Source organism: Eurosta solidaginis, chromosome X (genome assembly GCF_040869045.1).
Source record: "Eurosta solidaginis isolate ZX-2024a chromosome X, ASM4086904v1, whole genome shotgun sequence".
Taxonomy (NCBI): Eukaryota; Metazoa; Arthropoda; class Insecta; order Diptera; family Tephritidae; genus Eurosta; species Eurosta solidaginis.
This window is the reverse complement of record NC_090324.1, coordinates 79,887,016-79,910,274: the sequence shown is the minus strand read 5'-3', so window position 1 is coordinate 79,910,274 and position 23,259 is coordinate 79,887,016. Positions and strand designations below refer to the sequence as shown.

At 37.4% G+C, this 23,259-nt stretch overlaps 1 protein-coding gene across 1 annotated transcript in view; it reads left to right on the top strand.

Annotated features, from left to right (window-relative positions):
- The window catches only part of LOC137234270 (protein pangolin-like), a 1,155,323-nt gene extending 1,132,688 nt beyond the window's left edge, over positions 1 to 22,635 (top strand). Inside the window, exon 4 of the mRNA XM_067757882.1 lies at positions 22,535 to 22,635. Coding sequence (XP_067613983.1) covers positions 22,535 to 22,543 — 9 coding nt within the window. The 3' untranslated portion in view covers positions 22,544 to 22,635. The remainder of the gene's footprint in view (positions 1 to 22,534) is intronic.
- Positions 22,636 to 23,259: the final 624 nt, after the last annotated feature.

The window sequence follows — 23,259 nt, the reverse complement described above, 5'->3', positions numbered from 1 at the left end:
TAATAAACAACCAAAACTTTGAATGTTTAGTGGACACAGGAGCAAATGTGACAATAATGAAAGAAAGCGCGTGCAAAAAATTGGAAAACGTCGTATTTACGAAAAGCAACTGAACGTTGTACGGTTTAGGTAACAAACATAGTAAAGCTTTATCTTATTTCGTCGGTAGAATTGAAGTTGATACACTCAAAATAAAACAAAAAGTATTTGTTATGCCAGACAGCGACATTGAACATGAAGTGTTATTGGGATTCGACTTTATGAAAAACTTCTCGTGGTCATCGGATGAAAGAGGGTATACTTTCAATGCCATAATTGGTAAAAATATTAACAAAGAAGAGACAGTCGCGATTTATGCAATTAATATTAACGAAGTGGAAATCGATGTGCTACCGCAATATGCTGAACAGATTACCAACATGGTGAAATCGTGTAACCCAAGTAGCAGCAACATACATAGTTGTCCGATTACACTCAACATAATCCAAGGTTCATTGGTACCATTTCGCCATGCACCAAGCAGATTGCCTCCTAGCCAACAAGAAGTTGTCTCGGCTCAGGTGAGTGAGTGAATCGAAAAGGGTATAGTGCGACCGTCTATCTCAGAGTATGCCAGCAGAGTTGTGATAGTAAAGAAAAAAGATGCATCGCACCGAATTTGTGTCGATTATCGTCAATTAAATATTATGGTACTAAAAGATAGTTTCCCCATGCCTGTTGTGGATGAGGTCATAGAAAAGCTGCAGAATGCAAAGTTCTTTTCGGTAATGGACCTTGAAAATGGATTTTTTCATGTCCCCATCAGTGAAAGTAGTAAAAAATATACCGCCTTTGTTACGAAAGAAGGCTTATATGAATTTAATTTCGCACCGTTCGGTTTCTGCAACTCACCCGCTGCATTCATACGATACGTGAATTATATTTTTCAACCTCTAATTAACGAAAAAGTCATGGAGCTTTACATGGACGATATAGTAGTCTATAGTAATACGGCGGACGAAGGCATTCAAAAGTTAGACAAAGTGCTGGAAAAAGCAAAATACTACGGCTTAAAAATTAAATGGAAGAAGTGCGCTTTCTTAAAGTGTCGAATCGATTTTTTGGGGCATACAATCGAAGCTGGCAAAATATATCCAGGTAGAGAAAAAGTTGAAGCAGTAAGAAAATTCCCGATACCAACTAACGTCAAATCAGTGCAGTCATTTTTGGGGCTCACTGGCTATTTTGGAAAATTTGTTCCCAACTACGCCCGCCAGGCACGGCCACTAACAGAGTTGCTGAAAAATAACGTACCATTTAAAGTTGGGCCAACAGAACTAGGGGCCATTGAATCTCTTAAGCGCGCATTAACTGAAGCACCTGTTCTACAATTATACGATCGATACGCAGAAAAATAGCTGCATACCGATACCTCTAAAGATGGCTTTGGGGCAATGCTGCTACAGAAAAGTGAAAACAAGTGGCATCCGGTATTTTACTGGAGCAAAAAAACAAGCGAAAGTGAAGCCAAATTACATAGTTACGTTTTAGAGGTAAAAGCAGCATATTTAGCGCTAAAGAAGTTCCGATTTTATTTGTTAGACAAAGAGTTTGTATTAATCACTGATTGCGCTGCGTTTAAATACACCAAAACAAAACAGGAAATTCCTCGCGATGTGGCTCAATGGATTTTGTATATGCAAGATTTCAAAGTTAAAATTGAACATAGGGCAGGCATTAGCCTCAAGCACGTCGATGCGCTAAGTCGATACCCCTGTGACGTTCTGATTGTGAGAACAGAAGTAACAGCCTGGCTACAGAAAGCACAGCAACAAGATGAATACATACATAAAAGCCATTAGAGAGTTGCTAAATAAAGGTCAGTATGATAATTTTAAATCAAAGGGAGACATAATTTACAAAGTAGTAGATGGCAATGAACTCTTAGTAGTCCCGAAGCAAATGGAAGTCGAAGTAATACGAAATGCCCACGAGGTTGGTCACTACGCAGCACAGAAAACGATGCACAATATTAAACAGTCTACTATAAGCCGCACTTGGATAATAAAGTAACGCGCCTAATAAACAATTGTATAACGTGTATTATACACAACAAGAAGTTGGGTAAAAAAGAGGGCTACTTATGCTGTATTGAAAAAGGGGACTATCCCCTCATAACACTGCATGTGGATCATTTGGGTCCCATGGATAGCACAACGAAGCAGTACAAGCATATATTCTCCATGGTCGACAGCTTTTCCAAATTCGTCTGGTTATTCCCAACGAAGTCTACAGGTAGCGATGATGTTGTTAGAAATCTAAAAAGTTGGTCGGATACGTTCGGATACCCTGTGCGTATCATTAGCGATAAAGGCGTGGCATTCACGTCTCGTGTTATTTCGGATTTTTGCAAAACGAACAATATTGAACACATTACTACAACGACAGGCGTAGCACGAGGCAACGGCCAAATTGAACGCCTCAATCGATCGATCTTGTCTATTATTTCAAAGTTGTCAGTTGGTGATCCACCTAAATGAAACAAAATGGTTGGTAGTGTACAGGAAGCAATAAACTCCCACGTAAGTACCAGTACGAAACGAACACCATTTGAGTTGTTGTTCGGCACTAAGATGAAAAATGAATGTAGTGCCGATATAGTTGAAGCGCTACATAACGAGTTCATGGCTACATTTGATGAAGACCGACAGATGATGCGTAACGATGCAAAGCGTCAAATTGAAGCAGCAGGCGAAAAATATAAGGCAAACTACGATAAAAAGCGAAAGCAAGAACACACGTACCAACTTAATGACATCGTAGCAATAAAGAGGACACAATTTGTGGCAGGGCGAAAACTGGCAAGCGAGTACTTAGGGCCATACAAAGTAATAAAGGTTAAGCGCAATGGGCGCTACGATGTGCAGAAAGCAGCAAACGTTGAAGGATCTACAAAAACTTCGACAGCAGTTGATTTTATGAAGTTGTGGTGTAATAATGAAGGTGAAGAAGAACTTTCTTCTGGGTCAGAAGAATTGTCGGATGGCCGAATGTAAAGTGAGCACCACACATAAGTAAAAGCGTTAGGCATTGGAAGTCGTATGAGAGGAAGAGTATTGTGAGAATGCTATCATGAGAAGACACGGATGGGAGCGGCAGTCAGTTGTTATCAGGAGTCGTTTAAGTGCAGTTGTCGAAGCGAAGTTGCTACAAATACGTTGAAAACCGTCGGTCCTATACTATTCCTCAAGATTGAATTTAGTAATCATTAATTTACATATTCATATACCTAAAACTCTAACTCTTTCATTTTCATTAAAAACATACACATTGTTATCATTAATATTTAACTTGTAATTATTTAATGACAAATAAACACTAATCTTTTTACATTCATATCATATTGAACACACATAATACTTCTTCTGAGGTATCTTTGCTTTTGACGATTTTTGTTGTCCATTTCATATGTACGCATACATGCTTAACACATTTTTTTTTCTCTTTTTTTTTGTACTTCTAAGCAATTTTTGTTGTGAGTAATTTTTTTGTGTTGGTAGAATTTTTCGGGTGTGGCAATATATCCCACACACTTTCAAACAAGTAACTAAGGTTATCCAATAAGTGAAGTCTAAGCACTTTCAATATTTGAGCAATTTTGATTATCTTCAATTATCTCCTGGATGGCGTTGAGACCGAAGGAAGATCAACAAGTTAGTTTTATACAAAAAAAAAATTAAAATAATTGCTTTCGTGTAAAAATGGATGTAAGCTTGCAAATTTTTAAGCTCATAACCAACGTTCCATTTAAATTATCTTTACGTTTCTTTAAAACGTTTTGTGAACAAAAAAAAAAAAAGGTTTTTTTTTAAAAGGTAAATTTGTTATTTAATTCGTTTTCACTCACATAATTTCTTTGAACTTACTTCCAATAATCATTGCATATTTCGTTCCTTTTTGTTGCCGATTTTATGCGACGAAAGGCCATTGAACCTAACGCAGGCAATGAATGTTGGTATTTGTACGAATAGGAAGAGACATAGGTATATAAATTGTTCTCCCCCACAGGCCACCCACAGTTTGAAGGCGCCTACAATGCTGATGTGCTGAGATCAGATGAGTGTGAAAAAAAAAAAAACAAGTAAGGAAGTCTAAGTTCGGGCGAAACCGGACATGACATACCCAGCTGTACACTTGAAATGCTGTTGTTTTTTGTTTTGTGTGCTTAATAGTGTTACAAGGCTGCGCAATAATACATATACATATGGTTCTATTCTGAACTAGTTTTCGTTTAAAAGAAGCAAAAAGGATACAGAGGCTAACACCAATGACCTTGAGCGGGTAATGATGCAGTTTTCTTTCAGATATGGAGATTTCCCTACTTGCCATTGTACTTAAAAGCGTTATTGCTCGCTAAGGGTTGTTTAGCATTATACGTCACACCCACTGTATTGTATCATTATACGTCACACTCACTGTAACATATTCGCGACATTACGCATAACAAACTCCAAATATATTTTAGTAATAATCATATTACAATATTTTCCAACATAAATTATTGAACTAACCCAGACGGCTAGCCAACATCAATGGAATGCCGAATATGAGACCCATATCCATTCACAGCTCATAAACTATACATACAAACATACAACCCATGGTGGGAAAATGTCAAAACACTCAAATTGATCTGCTGACGCTGCTAAATGTACAAAACTACATGTATGGAGTTATGCATACAAAACTACATGTATACAAAGACTGTATACAAACGTACATGTGTGCATAACCCATTTCCTATGTACTTATTTTTAGTTATTAGTATTAAGATATTTATGAATGTATAGGTTAAGTAAATTACTATAAAAGACAAGAATTTATTTAATAAAACGAAGATTTAATGTTGGAACATTGAACACTAAACATCTTTTCCTTCTTAACATTTCATGGCGATCCTGCCAGCTCAGATCAAACATCAGCACAACTGCTAAAACGATATGACTGGAAAAGATCCTGCCAGTTCAACCTTTAAGCATAAAATTTGCTGAATAAGCGGAAAATTGCTAAAGGCGATCATCTTGAAGGAAGAGCCTGCCAGATCCTGCTAAAGATCTGAAAGGCTAAAGTAATTAAAAGTAATTATCAAAATCCCAAAAAGGATTCAAATGAATTTTTTCGAAAAAAACTATTTAATTGTGGCAAGAATGCAAGTGACCCCATTTCACAAGAAGTTTGTTTGCAAGGATGCAAGTGATCCCATTTCACAAGAAGTTTATTTGAAATGCAAATGATCCCATTTTACAAAAAGTTTATAACAACGGGCGCATGGCAGCGAATGCATAATCGAGTGGAATATACACTTCGGATCCAAAAGGCACGCATGGCAGCGAACGCATAAGAAGTGGAATAAACCAGGACAGGAGAAACATAGCTACATCGATAGACGATACATTAACAGTCAACGGAGCATCGGTTATATGAACAAAAACTGGCTGCTTATATTATAAATAGGTATAAAATTTAGAAAACAAATTGGGCGGCCTTTATGGACGCTAAACAATGAGCAAAAACGAAAGTTTTTGCTTAGGATTTTTTTTGTTGTCTCTCTAAGTAGGAAACAAAATAAATAATATGAAAGAAAACTAGTTGCAAAAAAAATTTTCTGTATTAAACGTTGAACAAAAATTTGTTTGTTGAAAAAAAAAAGAAAAAAAAATTATAGATAGATTAAAATTAAAAGACAAGATTAGAGAATTGAGAAAAAAAAAATAAAAATTTTTTTTGAGTAAATTGAAATGTCATCTAATCACAAGAAACACCCCAGTACATGGGAAGATAAAGATATTAGAAATAAAACAGAGGTAGATTATGAAAAACAGCTCCTATGGTTAAAACCATTTTGGAAGAAAATAGGCATGAAAAGGGAACCTACAGTAGAAGATGTAAAAAACCCTACAACAACAGAGGAAGAAATAGCTAGAATGATAAGAACGGTCTTCCCAAATGAAAAATAATTTTAATAGGTATCGCAGGATACGAAGTTGGTAAGGAAAATACAAAAAACAATAGCGAAAATAAATTGGTCAAATACGAACCAAAAGAAATTATAGAAAATAAAGAAGAAATCTCCGATAAATGGTTAACTATTTTTGTTTGTGTAACTACATTTTTGATTGTCGCAATTGCAATACTAATAAAAAATTACATAAAAAACAAAGTGAAACAATTAAATAATGTACCAAGAGTTTAAACGAAATTTCAGAAAGAAATGAATACATGGCAAGAAATTCATAATAATTTAATAGAAGAAAAATTAAAAGCAGATAAATCATACAAGTGCATAAACAAAAGTACTACCATAAAAACAGAAACGATAGCAAAACATTTAAACATAATTTTAGAAGCCTTAAATGTTATAAAAGAATTGATTAGTAAAGTAAATCACATACTTACTACCGACCACCAAAAAGAGGCTCAACAAATTTTCTCAACAGTACGGGATAAATTAGTATCTTCATTAGCAAGATATAACATCGAAATCCCTATACCAACTACTATAGAAGAAAGTTTCCAAATTGATTTTAATACCGTTCTAACTGAACCCTCAAGAAACCGTACCCCTTCACCATCATTTAATCTAACCTCATCAGTGGAAGGAAATAAACCACTGCTTAACCGACCCATAAACGTCACAATGGCACAAACAGTAATAGAGTTTATCAAAACTGCCTCATCAGTGCTGCCAGAGTTTGATGGCAAGCCTGAAAATTTACACAGTTTCTTAGATGCTCTTGATATTTTAGACCAAATCAAGGATACTCATGAAGCTTTAGCTATAACCATGATAAAGACAAAGCTAAAAGGCACGGCAAGAAACTTCATAAGTAACGAAAATACAATCGCTCAAATAAAAAATAAACTAAAAACCGCAATAAAGGGAGAATCAGTAGAAGTTTTAACAGCAAAACTCCTGAATATCCAACAACGCAGCAAAACTGCAAACCAGTATACTGCTGAAATAGAAAAAATCACCAGATCATTGGAAGGAGCTTATATCTCGGATGGACTTAACCCAGACTTAGCAACGAGATATTCTACGCAAGCAGCAGTAAAAGCCATGTGTAAAAACTGCTCCAATGATAAAGTGAAAATGATAATGCAAGCAGAAACGTTCACAACAATGAACGACGCAATCTCAAAATTCACAAACAGCTGCACGGAAATCACAGGCAGCTCGAATGCTATCCTAAACATTCGTCAACAAAACCAATATAGAAATTGTTGAACCAAGGAGGATTTCCTGGGTTACATGAAACTTAGGTAGTGGGGGTGTGCGACTGTTGACCAGTGGGTATGTATATACTTGCCCGCGAATATAAATATACAGCGACTAAAATGCAAAAACCAACCGTTCACGTTTAGATGATGATTTGCAATGATTTATTGGAAAACAAATTTTGTAGGTACAACCAAAAGCATAAGTGAGATTGAGAATGAGTTCAATAGTTAATGCTTAATGTTAGGTGTGTGTGTGTGTGTGTATGAACATGTTTACAAAGAGTGTGTTTAGTATAAATTGAGAGTAGTTAGCAGCTACTTAATAAGTGTTTTTATATTTGCTATAAATGCTATTAGGGTGATCCAACATCCCGGCCCCGTTGAAGGAACCCTCTTCAAGTTACAGGTAGGATAGCTAATTTGTGTATCGGGCGGCAACAAGACCCATTAGCAGTACGGAGGTGCGCAACACGAACATGACCATCTTTACCAGGTACTGTAGATTCGACGCGACCAAGTTTCCAGCGCAAGGGTGGCAAATTGTCGTCGTGAATAATTACTAGGGCTCCAACATTGAGATTCGGTTCAGGAGTCGTCCACTTGACCCGTGAGCAGAGTTCATTAATGTAGTCTTTGGACCAACGACTCCAAAATCGTTGTTTAATTGAGGAGATCATCTCGAAATGATCCAAATTAGATAGATTTTTATGTTCCAGCTCAGGTAAGCCACGTAGGGACTCACCAACCAAGAAATGTCCAGCAGTAAGAGCTCCGAAATCGTTCGGGTCTGAAGACAACGGCGATAGTAGACGAGAGTTGAGTATAGCTTCAATTTCAGCAGCGACAGTACTTAGCTCTTCAAATGTTAATGTGGTGTTTGCTAACGTGCGATTAAGCAAACCCTTTGCGCTTTTTACGGCTGCTTCTCAGAGCCCGCCAAAATGAGGTGACCTGGGAGGAATGAAATGAAAATTAATGAAGTCTGATGAACAAAATTTGAAAATTTCTTTTTGTATATCAGGATTAAACAGAAATTGCTTAAGCTCCTTTAGGTGATTGGCTGCTCCGACGAAATTCGTAGCGTTATCGCAATATATATCGCATGGCATTTTTCGACGACTACCCATACGTTTAAGTGCATTCAAAAATGCCTTCGTTGACAGGTCCGATACTACCTCAATATGAACTGCTTTGGTGACCAAGCACACGAATACGGCCAGATACGACTTGTTGGGTGGCTTTCCACGAATCCGCAAGTATGTGTTGATGGGTCCACAGAAGTCAACCCCACAGCGTTCAAATGGACGAGAAGGTGTGAGACGTGCAGGTGGCAGCGGTCCCATAATCTGTTGCAACAGCTTTGGTCTGTAGCGGACGCAATGGACACACGAGCGAACAATGCGGCGAGCGACGTCTCTAGCGTTGACTATCCAGAATTGGAGTCGAATTAAGGCTACCAATGCCTTGGGGCCTGCATGATAATTTTGCATATGTAAGTAGCGAACGTATTTTGTTACAAATTGCGAGTTGCTGGGTAGTAAGATTGGATGCCTTTGATCGTTCGGTAGATCTGCGCTGTCCAATCGGCCACCAACCTTAATAAGTTCAAAGCCGCTTGAATTGTCTAAAAATGGTGTTAAATATTTTAAGGTGCCTTTCAATGGCAGATTTTTTCTGATCAAACGGATGTCGTCGGCGAAGTGCTGCTGTTGAATCATCCAAACGATAGAATATAATGCATGCCGCAGCTCTTGAGGTGTTGGCGAAGAAGTCGTTTGTCTGGACCTTTTTCTGCATATGTCACTGAACCTAAACATCCAAGCAACGAGTCGAAGACAGCGTATGTATGAGCTAATTTCCTCGATGGTTTTTAGGATGTCATTTGTTTCTACAATGGCAGCAAACAAGCTTTTTCGCTTTTCAGCGTTGACTATGTTAATATCTACGTCAAATTTGTCTCCCTTAGCAGGCCATTTTGCCACGTCTTCACGCAGGAACCGTGGACCTGAAAACCAGTTCGATGTTTTCAAATCTTCGACAGTGCAGCCGCGAGATACCAAGTCTGCGGGATTTTGTTGAGTTGGCACGAATCGCCAATGGCCCTTCGCTGTTAACTCCTGTATGTCAGAGACTCTGTTGCCTACAAACGTTGACAATGTCACCGAATGTTGTTGCAGCCAATGAAGCACTAGTTGCGAATCAGTCCAAAAGAATGCGAAAATTGGTTTCTTTGAAAAAATGTTTTTTACCTTATTGTACAGTTGAGCGAGGAGATGCGCACCGCAGAGCTCGAGTTTTGGAAGCGATTGTTTTTTGACTGGAGCCACACGTGACTTTGATGTAAGTAAGTGAACAGCAATATTCCCATCGGCATCTTCGGTGCGCAAATACAATGCGCAACCATATGCTCGAATTGATGCGTCGCAAAAGCCGTGGAGTTGAAGGTTGCATGTGTTCGGCAGGCAATAACGAGGCACCGCAAGCGTTGTCAGCAAACCGAGTGATAACAGACATTTGTTCCAAGCTTGCTGCAGGTTTTTTGGAACGGACTCGTCCCAATCGAGCTTTAAAAGCCACAATTCTTGCAATATGATTTTGGATGTGATCAGAAGTGGTGACAGCAATCCGAGTGGGTCGAAGAGTGACGATGCAGTCGAAAGGATCGTACGTTTTGTAACCGCAGTATGGACTTGCTTTGGTAAGAAAGCGAATAAAAACATATCACTGTGTTGATTCCATGTTACACCAAGTGTGCTGGTAACGAAGTCTTCTGTAAAGTTGAGCTCCTTTGAAGTTTGGCATTCTCTGAAATCTGGGTGGTTGGAGTGCCATTTGGATAAAGGAAAGTTGCCTCGCTTGAGTACAGAAATTACTTCAGTTTTTACAGAAAGACGACTTTACCACATGAGCACCAACTGGGAACTCGTGCATGTATTTGTCTGCCAAATAGTGTAGGCTGCGCACTGCAAGGTATGGCGCTGAAGCTGTTCCATATGTGACGGTATTTAGCTTATACGTACGGAGTTCTACATCTGGCGAAGCTCGCCAAAGAATATAATGGTATTTACGATCATTATTATTCAAAAGTACTTGCCTATACATCTTTGTCACGTCTGCGGTTATGGCGTATCGAAACAAGCGAAAACGTAGCATAAGTATGTACAGCTCTGTTTGAATTGTTGGTCCAACTAGTATTAAATCATTTAATGATTTTTGCGATGTCGTCTTATATGAAGCATCGAACACAACACGAAGTTTTGTTGATTCGCTGCTGGGCTTAAAGACACAATGATGTGGTATGAAAAAATGAGATTCATCTAGAATCGGGTTTGTAACAATGGACATGTGGCCGAGAGTTTCGTATTCGGCCATAAATGATATGTATTGCGATCTAATCTCAGGCGATTTTAATAGCCGTCTCTCGACCGACACGACGACGCGCTATTTCGAAAGAGTTCCCCAGACAAGTAGGACTATCTTTGAAAGGCAGACTTACGGTTATGCGTCCAGTGGCATCATGATAAGTGTTGACTAAAAAGTGGTCTTCGCATATGCTGTGCTCCGGTTGAATTTGCTTGTGTGGTGCGTTGACAGCTTCGAGTTTCCAAAGCTGCTGTAATTGGTCGTCGATGGAGTCTTCGCATGACATCAAACAAGTAGATGTATTCGCTTGACGCTCTTGCTGATATCGGCCAGACACGATCCACCCGAACAACGTTTTTTGTAATGTTGGTAAATTAGCTCCTAACCGGATTTGGCCAACTGCAAGCGCTTCGAAAAATGCCTCTGTCCCAAGCAGGAGATCAATGCGGCGTGGTTTGAAGAATTCTTCGTCTGCCAAAGTTGTGTTGCGTGGAAGGTTCCATCTCGAAGTATCGATTTCAGCATCCGGTTGGTAGGCGATGTGCGTTGTAATGCCGAATTGTAGGGACAAATTAAAGTCCGATGTCCGTGACTTGACGGTTGTAGTTGTGCGTGCCTTACGTTTGTAAGTGAGCTTCCGATGCTACGTATTCCAACGTGGTGTTTTTCACGACCAAGACGAAATTTTTGGGCGAAGTCGTCCGTGATGAAATTCACTTGCGAACACGAATCAAGCAAAGCCCTGCCGAGTATGTACTCACCGGTTGCGTGCTTGACTAGAACCATTGCCGTTGCTAGTATTACTTGCCCGCTTTCCGACGTTCCCATATGTGAATGTGTTGCAGCTTGCGAAGAATGCGGTTCGGCATAAGATTGAGGTCTAAAAGTAGCGTTTGTTGATTGCCAAGTTGGTGCAGCAGACTGCGAACTATGCGTGATTGGTGTTGGTTGCTGTGTCGATGACGTGGCTTGCGATGAATTGCCATGATGTAACATCGTGTGATGGCCTTTTTTGCATATTCGACAGCGACTTTTTGATGGACATTGAGCTAATCTATGCCCATTGCCAAGGCAGTTGATACATAAGTCATGCGTTTTCATTGTATCGAAGCGCTGATTGGAAGTCATCTCCTTGAATGTAGGGCAACCAGTGAGTCTATGTTTGGAGCTGGCACAGAGAACACAATTGGAACTGGATACAGCAAACGATGATTGCTGGTTGCTATTCGTCCCACGATTATGCTTGCCAGATTCTGACTTGCGTTTGACTGACGAATCAGATGAATGCAAAAACTGGCTGTGGCGTTCTAAGACCTGCGAGCTTTTGGACCAAGTCGGAAGGGATTTGTAGTCGAGGGACTCGTTCCATTTATTGCGAGTCTGCTGGTCACATTTGCCCATAACTATATAAATCAACATGGCTTGCGCAATTTCGGAGCTTGTACCCAGTGATTCCAGCGAGCTGTAGATAGCGGATGCTTTGTCTGCGAGACTTCTCAACTGCTGAGCGTTCGACTTGTCTGCTGGCTGCAGCGTAAAAAGTGAGGCGATTCCTTCTAAAAATATCAAAGTCGGATTGTCAAATCCTTCTTTGAGTCTGTCTAATGCCTTGGGATAATTCTCACTGGTTACTTGAAAGGCCTTCACTGTTTCTAGGGCTGAGCCTTTCAAGCAGGATAAAAGGTAGTTAAAACGCTCTATATTTGATAGTCGAGACTCACGTGAAATAACTTGAGTGAAAGACGTTATAAAGTTCTTATACTCAGCGTAGTCTCCACTGAAGGTAGGCAGCGACAACCTTGGGAGATGCGACGACGTAACGACAGGTGCAGGTGTACCCGTATCAGTATAATTTACTGTGGTATTATGTGTATACGCTAGCGGCGCAGCAATCAACAACGAAAATGACGAAACGAGCAGAGCAACGTCAGCTTAGACGTGGGTGTATACGCTAGCGGCGCAGCAATCAACAAAAAAATTACTTGCAATGAACCGCAACAGCGAATATGAATGCAAATTCAAATAATGCAAAAAGGTGGCTTTGACAAAAATAATAATTTTATGCATACATACGATTTCCAAAGGGCAGTTGATAGCGGCAAACGGTTTACATGTGCAGATGATTATTTGTATACAGTGCTGCCGATTGTCCACGGGAAATGTACAGCACAATTACGGCCGATGAACTGCTGACTGCGGGATCGGCGGTTGTTGTTGTGATGTTCGACGGTTGATAACTCCCAATCTGGACTATGAAGTTGCACACAAGCTCCACGTTTGGGCGCCAAAATGTTGAACCAAGGAGGATTTTCCTGGGTTACATGAAACTTAGGTAGTGGGGGTGTGCGACTGTTGACATGTGGGTATGTATATACTTGCCCGCGAATATAAATATACAGTGACTAAAATGCAAAAACGAACCGTTCACGTTAAGATGATGATTTGCAATGATTTATTGGAAAACAAATTTTGTAGGTAAAACCAAAAGCATAAGTGAGATTGAGAATGAGTTCAATAGTTAATGCTTAATATTAGGTGTGTGTGTGTGTGTGTATGAACATGTTTACAAAGAGTGTGTTTAGTACAAATTGAGAGTAGTTAGCAGTTACTTAATAAGTGTTTTTAATATTTGCTATAAATGCTATTAGGGTGATCCAACAGAAGTAATTTCCGTGGAGGTTACCGAAGTAACAACTATGGGAATTACCGAGGCAGAAGATTTAGACCACAGTCGAGATACAATAATAACACAGTAACGAATAATAATGCTCAAAGAGGAGCACAAACCCAAAACGTCAATAGACAATACAACCAGACTCGTAACGTTCGAAATTGTACCCAGCAGGAAAACCACGAAACTCCACTTCAAAATCAGTAGATAGAAAAATATATGTACTAAACTTACACTTAAATAGTTATATATCTACAAAAACATCACTAAATAACTCGATTTCAAATTTGTTAGTAGACACAGGAGCAGATATCTCCATAATTAAAAAGAATCAAGTACTTAATCATACAAAAATAAATACAGAACAAATAACAGACTTAAAGGGCATTGGTCAGGGTGTAAGCAGTACATTAGGCACAATTAGAGCTGATTTAAAAGGAGATGACCTTCTAATTTATCATAAATTTCACGTCGTAGAAGACGACTTTCCAATACCATGTGATGGAATAATAGGTTTGGACTTTATAAAGAAATATAATTGTATTCTAGATTATGGCAAATAGGAGGATAAACTAATCATAATACCATATGATTTTCCCGAAACAATCACTATGTACCTAACAAATTATCTGTCTGCCAACACAATTACGATCCCTGCTAGATCTGAAGTCATTAGACAAGTAACAGTAAACTCTGATAATAAAAACATCTTCATACCCCATCAACAATTATCTGAAGGAATTTTCATAGCGAACACAATCACAAATAAAGAACAAACTTTTGTCAGAATTATAAACACCACACATAAAAACACAACCATTCAAAATTACAAAATAAATACTGAAAATTTAGATGACTACAATTTAATTAAAACAAAAACACACAATAAACAGAGTAATGACACAGAAAAATTAAAACGATTAACTAAAAATTTCCCGAAATTTGTCAATTCAGAATTAACCTCATTATGCACCGAATTCATAGACATATTTGCACTAGAAACAGAACCAATCTCCTCTAATAATTTTTATAAGCAAAAATTACACATGAAAGATGACACCCCAGTATACATAAAAAATTATAGATTGCCCGAAACCCAAAAATGGGAAGTAAGCAAACAGGTTAATAAATTGATCGAAGATGACATTATAGAACCCTCAATATTAGAATACAACAGCCCAATTTTACTGGTACCTAAAAAATCACTACTTTCAGGTAATACTGAAAAAAGATGGAGACTGGTAGTTGACTACAGACAAGTAAACAAAAAACTAGCAGCAGATAAATTCCCACTTCCAAGAATTGATGATATTTTAGACCAACTTGGAAGAGCAAAATATTTTTCATGCCTTGGCCTTATGTCAGGTTTTCACCAAATAGAATTACACCAACATTCTAGAGATATAACCTCGTTCACAGCAGACAATGGTACATATAGATTTAAAAGACTACCCTATGGATTAAAAGTAGCACCAAACTCATTCCAAAGAATGATGACACTGGCATTTGCAGGCCTCAAACCATCCCAAGCATTTCTATATATGGATGATTTAGTTGTACTAGGATGTTCAGAAAAACATATGCTGAAAAACTTAAGAGATGTTTTTGCTACTTGTAGGAAATACAACTTAAAATTACATCCAGATAAATGCCTATTCTTCAGCGAAGAGGTAACTTATTTAGGACATAAATGCACAAGCGAGGGAATACTACCCGACCCAAGCAAATTTGAAATAGTCCAAAATTACCCAACACCAAAAACAGCAGATGAAGTTAAAAGATTCGTAGCGTTCTGCAATTATTACAGAAGATTTGTACCGAATTTCGCAGAATACTCAAGAAAATTAACTAGGCTTTGCAAAAAGAATGTTTCCTTCGACTGGACAGAAGAATGTCAAACAGCTTTTGTCTATTTAAAGGAAGCATTAACCAGCCCAAAACTTTTGCAATACCCCGACTTCAATAAAGAATTCTGCATAACTACAGACGCTAGTGGGTATGCTTGCGGAGCAGTCCTTAGCCAGGAACATGATGGCAAACAGTTACCAATCGCTTACGCCTCCAGATCCTTTACAAAAGGTGAAACAAACAAAGCTACAATAGAAAAAGACTAGCAGCAATCCATTGGGCCACAACATTCTTCAGACCATACGTCTATGGTGAATTTCAAAATCAAAACCGACCATCGCCCTTTAACTTACCTTTTTTCGATGAAGAACCCTTCATCTAAGTTAACACGAGTAAGACTCGATTTAGAAGAATACGATTTCGAAGTGGAGTACATTGCTGGAAAAGAAAATCCCATCGCAGACGCATTGTCTCGCATTAACATAACAAATCTAAAAGAAATGTCAGTGGAGGCATGCAAAATAATGAAAGTTTCAATTCGATCAGCAGCTAAAAATATAAAAAATAACATTAAAATTGAAGAAAGTCACACAGAGAACCCCAAAATATACGAAGCGCTAAATAAATTTGAAGTAAAAAGACTAGTCGAGCTCGTTTTCAACCCTTCGAAATTCTATTTCAAAAAAGGAAAGAAAATTTGTAGCGATTTTGATACAAGCAACCTAATTGTTGAGGATAAGATTGACTTAGGACAATTCTTTACCAGGCTCGAAAGAGAAGCCGGCAATTTAGGCCTTGTACGAATACAGTTGTCCTTAGGGGACAAATTGTTTAAAAGAAATTATACTGCAGTAGGAAAAATTTATTGAAAAAGGAAACAAGGTTCTTAAAAAACTAACAATTGCACTTACCCCAGAGGTTATACATGTGACTAATCCCGGGAAAATTAAGGAAATTCTGCAAAAATATCATGACGGTGCTATTAGTGGTGGCCACCCAGGAATAAATCGCATGACAAATAAAATCAAGCAGAAATATAGCTGGAAAAACATAAAAAATGACGTAAGAAAATACGTAAAAAGCTGCATCCACTGTCAGAAAAACAAAATAAATAAGCATATAAAAGAACCAGTGACAATAACGGAGACACCTCCGAAGGCTTTTGACATAGTACAGATCGATACGGTCGGACCATTACCGAGATCAATAAACGGAAACGAATACGCAGTTACCATCATATGCGACCTCACCAAATATTTGGTAGCAATTCCAGTTCCGAGCAAACATGCGACAATAGTTGCTAAAGCTATATTTGAGCACTTCATTTTGATTTATGGTTGCATGAAAACCATCCTAACAGACATGGGAACCGAATACAAAAATTGCTTATTCGAAGAACTATGCAAACTGTTAAAAATTGAGCATAAAACCTCAACACCATACCATCATCAAACTTTAGGCACTGTAGAACGTAGTCATAGGACGTTTAACGAATACGTACGTTCATACATATCCAGTGATAAAGATGATTGGGACGAATATCTCAAGTATTTCGCATACTGCTACAACACGACTCCATCGACGGTACACGAGTATTGCCCCTATGAGCTTATATTTGCAAAAAATCCCCCGATGTATGAATTCTTAATCGATAATAAAATAAGCCCAGTATATAATCACGAAGCATATGATAAGGAAATTAAATATAGACTTCAAATAGCACAACAAAGAGCTAGAAAGTTAGTAAAAGAAGCCAAGGAAAAACAAAAAGACAATTATGACAAAAGTAGCATCAGTAAGGAAATAAAATTAGGAGATTTAGTATTAGTAAGAGAAGAAGATAGTCATAAGCTAGACCATAGATATAAAGGACGGTATAAAGTAAAGAAAATTGACGAAAATAACAATTTTACTTTAATACCACATAGAGAGGAGTCTAGTAACAGGAACAGTAAGGATAAGGAATTAATAATCCATAAGAATAGGCTTAAACGCATATAAAATAAGCATTCCACGTTATTCATTACACATTAAATATCAAAACAAAAAAACCGAAAAAACGATTTTTTTTCTTTCTCAATTTCACATTTACATAAATTATTATAAATACATAAACATTAGGGAATATATACCGACAAGCGGATTTTAATTGGGTGCACACATTTAAAATCCGACTATAAAAATGTATACAATAAATAAAATAAATAAAATAAGAATAATAATCATTAAACAAAAAAAAAAAAAACTTTTTTCTTTTTAAGATAATAATAATGTAAACAATAAATATAGAAGTAATAAACATATCAAGGTCAGCAAATCAAAAACAAAAAGCAAAATATCAAAATATTAACAATACGACAAAGAGTCTTATACAATTTGTTCACACAACAAATGTATAACACTCTTTTTCTAAGGTGGATGGTGTAGCATTAGACGTCACACCCACTGTATTGTATCATTATACGTCACACTCACTGTAACATATTCGCGACATTACGCATAACAAACTCCAAATATATTTTAGTAATAATCATATTACAATATTTTCCAACATAAATTATTGAACTAACCCAGACAGCTAGCCAACATCAATGGAATGCCGAATATGAGACCCATATCCATTCACAGCTCATAAACTATACATACAAACATACAACCCATGGTGGGAAAATATTAAAACACTCAAATTGATCTGCTGACGCTGCTAAATGTACAAAACTACATGTATGGAGTTATGCATACAAAACTACATGTATACAAAGACTGTATACAAACGTACATGTATGCATAACCCATTTCCTATGTACTTATTTTTAGTTATTAGTATTAAGATATTTATGAATGTATAGGTTAAGTAAATTACTATAAAAGACAATAATTTATTTAATAAAACGAAGATTTAATGTTGGAACATTGAACACTAAACATCTTTTCCTTCTTAACATTTCAGTTGTTTTTTACCTATGTAGCTCTTCAATAATTAAAAACGCATCGCTGCGATGGTACTGTGTGTTTCATAGTAGCAGGTAGTGAAAAATGTTAGGCTTTGGTTAACTGAGGAATTGAAATTTTTGGTAGCCATTGTCCTGTTAAAAGTAAATGGAAAGGTTTGACGAGCGACGCAATAGTTTGAGTGAAATGTAAAATTTTAGTTTAGTATTGTTTGACCGCTGAATAGTTAATAGCCTTCAAAAATAAAACGCGTTTTTTTTTTTCAAAACGTTAAAAAAAGTTTTAAGAAATATATTGATCAAAGGAGGGATTTGTGTTGTTTGGCGTTATTTTCAACATCGTGAGGAAGAAGTCAAAATCAAGTAATTATAAAACGCATTAAATTTGTATGTAGTCTATTAACTTGACAAATACAAGTATCAAACTAATATTTCGAAAATGTCAATAACATAAGATCATTGATGACGAAAAAAAGATAATCAAAAATTGCACATTGATGCCTAGATAGCATCGCCTTGATGATAACTTTTTTTGAGTGTAGGCTTTTAAATGAGGCTATGGTCGAAGCTAATGCAGGAAACTACACTGTCAAGCAGAAACTTCAGCATATAGGTCACAAATTTATCCCCGGAACAGAAATTTCCGCCCAAGAAGCAGTTTATTGCAGCATTGGTCTTCATCTTCCGGACGCTAGCAATGCAGAAATATATATTAATACCTCTCGACCTGAAGAACAAGTGCGAATGGTGAAACCCAGAGCACAACTTCAGAATTTTTTTGAAGGTTCTACCGATATTTTTGTGGCGGGTTTGTCAGAGCATTGCTGAAAGGCCTACTCTTCTCGAAAATGTTTGTCTACTTTAGTAAAATCAGCTGGAACGGCACAAGTTAGCTCCGATAATGAAGAAGATATAGAAGGCGATAATTCTTTCGTTAGAGGAGTAGAAATTCCATTGAGGGATGGTAGTGGTTATGTAAGGAAACGTACCAAACTGTGTGTAGTTCGGTCAAGAAGGTTTAGTCCAGACACTGCCAGAGACGATTATTTCAGAGAAATGGTGATACTCTACCAACCGTGGCGGGATGAAAAACGGGATATTATAGATAACTAGCAGACTCGGCAGACGTTGTTCTGCCCTAAATTTGGTCTATCTGCATACATTTTAATAAGCTGTTTCCGTCTAACTCTGCCCTACCCCTCTAATCTTTTTATTCACTCCTCCCTCTGTCTTTTTCGCTTCATCTATCTCCATCTTCGTCTCATTCTATCTCTTTCTCAGTATCCTTCTCTCTTTTCTCTTGTCTCAATTTTTTCTCATTCTTCTTCATCTCTTATTGCCAGTCCCAGATGGTGGTATGTATTTTGTTCCAGTCCCACTCCGAGTCTCAGTCCCAGTCCCACTCCGCGTCTCGGTCTGAGTCCCAGTCCTAGTCCTAATCCCAGTCCCAGCCCATCTCTGTTATACTTGCCGGAAAAAATCATCGTAATTACTAATATAAGCAAATTTATATACGAAATGGCAGGCAAATCGAATAGGACGTATGTAAATAGGTATAAGGGTATTATTAATTTTTGTCTTTATTTCGGCTTCGCATGCATATTTATCAGTTTTGCTTGGTTGATGCGACTAAATCAAATATCACAATGAAAATTACTTTAGAGCTCTCAGCAACAGCTTACTTTTGATATCCATAATACATATATTCAAGGGGTATCCGGGTCCATGTTTTGGCCTATACATCGACACCCTAGTCACTCAGCGATGTAAAACTTACTCTGTACTAAAGCGCACATCAACAGCTTCAATTTGATACCCATAATGTAAAAACACATCCTAGTGTTACCCTGATCCACGTTTTGGCCTATATCTCGAGACCCTAATCACCAATATTTAGGCTCATTCCACTTCCTCCCTTAGTTCCAGTTGAGGATCTGCTTGCATCCGTTCGGATGCTGAATATGAGGCAGAGAATATACTTAACTCATTTGCTACACAATTTTAAAAAGGATCAGCCATTTTATGACTTTGTGGGTGGTGGGGCAGGCGTTGGAAAAAGCCGCCTTATATCATCAATATATCAGACTCTCAATTACCGTTTTAATTGCATACCTGGATCAAATCCAAGCTCTTTGAAGGTATTTCTTTGTGCTCCTACGGGAAAAGAAGCATTTGGGATAGGCGGTTTGACGCTGCATTGTATATTTTCACTACCTGTGAATCAGCCCAATAGAGAATTACGGCCGCTTAGCAACGATATTATCAACTACTCAATGTATACTAGACTATGTGACTTGAAATTGATAATTATAGATGAAATTTCAATGGTTGGCGCTCCAATGTTTAGCTTTATTGACGCCAGACTAAAACAGATTTTCAAAAGTAATATTCCATTTGGTGGTATACCTGTTATTGTTTTTGGTGACTTGAAACAATTGTCTCCTGTAGGCGATAGATGGATTTTTGTGGTTAAAGAAATTGCCGTTAGTGGCCAAAATGCTAATATCTTAGAACGGGTCAGTCTATTCAAAACTTCGGAAACGCAGGGTCTTATGTATAGCTTAACACTAAAAACCACGGCCAAATATATGATGACAGTGAATATCGACAGAGGCGACGGTTTGGTCAATGGTGCAACTGGCCAGCTTATGCAGATAGATTTAGATTCATCGGTTCCAATAACATTGTGGATAAAATTTTTGGAACCTTCTGTTGGTTTGATAGCTAGATCAAGAATGAACCTTCGAGACCATTGAGAAGACTGTTAGAACCTTTCAATATAAAAGATATGAGCAGATAACAACTGAAAGAAACCAGTTTCCAATTGTCCCTTCTGAAGGAATAACAATTCACAAAAGTCATGGTGCTACGTATAACAAAGTGGTTGTTCACACCCGCAATGCCTAGATCTTCTTTATATGTAGCCTGCAGTCGAGCTACTAGTGCTGATGGTCTATTTATATTAAAAAATAAATAAGTAAAATAAATGTAAGGCGCGATAACCTCCGAAGAGATCTAAGGCCGAGCTTCTCTTCCAATTTGCGTCGTGCTCCTCTTGATTTTCCCTACAAATTGGCCGGACGGGACCTACATGTTTTATGCCGACTCCGAACGGCATCTGCAAGGCAGATGAGTTTTCACTGAGAGCTTTTCATGGCAGAAATACACCCGGAGCGCTTGCCAAACACTGCCGAGGGGCGACCCCGCTTAGAAAAATTGTATTCGATTTTAAAAACCTTATTTCTAAAATTTTGATGTTGCTTTGCCCGGGGTGCGAACCCAGGGCATACGGTGTGATAGGCGGAACACGCTACCATCACACCACGGTGGCCGCCACTATTTATATTAGGTAACTTCATTCCACCCAATCCATTTTGTGAATCTGATCCTGTTTTTAGGCAGTTGACTGATTTGACCACAACAAAAGCTTTGGCCCCAACATTCAACTTTATGCTTTCTCGAACATCGAGCCTTCAAATTATATTTCATAATGTCCAGAGTCTTCATGCCCACATAAATGATATAAATAATGGCATCCTGATGCTATCCTGGGATATCCTGTGCTTTGTCGAGACATGGAGTTATCCATCTGAACACTTCGAAATTCCTGGGTTTACTGTACTAAATGCTTTACGGATAGACAATACCGAATCGGAAAACAGAAATAAGCGAGGCGTTGTAGTGTATGCGAGACCTTACATTGCTTCCGCAATCGAATTATGTAAAGTTAAAAAAATTTGCTCTGGTCGCAAGATTTTAGAAATCGTTGTATTCAAATGCAAATATTATCACATATTGGTGCTTTATAGGAATTCCAGATTCCCCATCAGGAATTTTGAATCAGAACTGCGAAAAATTCTCACGGCAGATCTGCATGAAAAAATGTCTTAATTTCGGGCGACTTTAATCTATGCCTTAAGTATAGAGATAATAGAATCCAACATCTGCTGAGAGATAATAACTTTAATTCACTTATAGATCCTCAATATTTCGCCACACCTGCAGGTACCCAAATTGACTGGGCATTTTTAAATATTGACACAACCCATGTTAAAGTTACCACTTATAAAACAATATATGGCTACCACGATAGCATCTGCGCCTCTTTTTATGAAAATAGCGAAACTAACTAAGATAGATTAAGATATTTGTATACTGTAGCTAATTAGGTACATATTTTTCTGATTCTTAAGACTTATTATATTATCAATATTATTAATTTATACAAATAAGAGAAGCCTTAGTTTTAAGTAAATATAAACGTATTAATCGAAGTTAAAGCTTAACTTGTATTGTATTGAAAAAAAATTTACTAACTAGTGATTACAAAATATAAAAGGCTGACTTCCATAATAAGATTTAGTAAACATCGGAGTGATGAAATTAGCACGTATGCTGACTTACATACATAAATTGGTCCAAATATTTCTTTTCTTTGCAGGTCATCTAATATACCAAGGTTAATCTTTATATATACACACAGGGCCGTAGAGAGAAAACCCGGGCCCGGGCCACACAATTTACGGGCCCCCTATAAAAAAAAACCACTAATACATTTGATTAATTTGAATTAATGACACCTCATTTATGAATCATTATTGATGGATTACATCAAAAAAAATTTTTTGCCACATCAACTAAATGATTTTTGGACTAAGAGCTGAAAATAAAATTAACACAGAATATTTACTATTAATACTGTTTTATTGTAACGTAGAAATAAATGTCTCTTTTAACAGCCACATATTGTTTCAAATAATCTTTTCTAGTTATATGGTAACATTTTAGTACATTTCTGATAAATATAATGATGATTATAAATTTTAATTATTCAATATAGAAGGTTCAGATATCAAAGAGTGGCTTTTCTTGCTTGTTTCGCTGCAAAATTTTTAATAATAATATCAAAATTTAACTGTCTTGCCAAAACGGATTCAACACAAAGCGTGGTAAGTCCTGAAACTCATTCTTGAGATGAACGCGATCTATGAAAGTTTTTGATTCTTGAAAGGACGCTGAAGGAACGTTCTGCACTAGCTACAGTGACAGGTATAGTGCAAAAGATACGTAAAGCAACACAAATGTTGGGGAAAATTGTATACAGATTTTGAACATAGATGGCATTTGGCAATTCCAATGGTTACAAACCTTTATCAAAATTTGCTT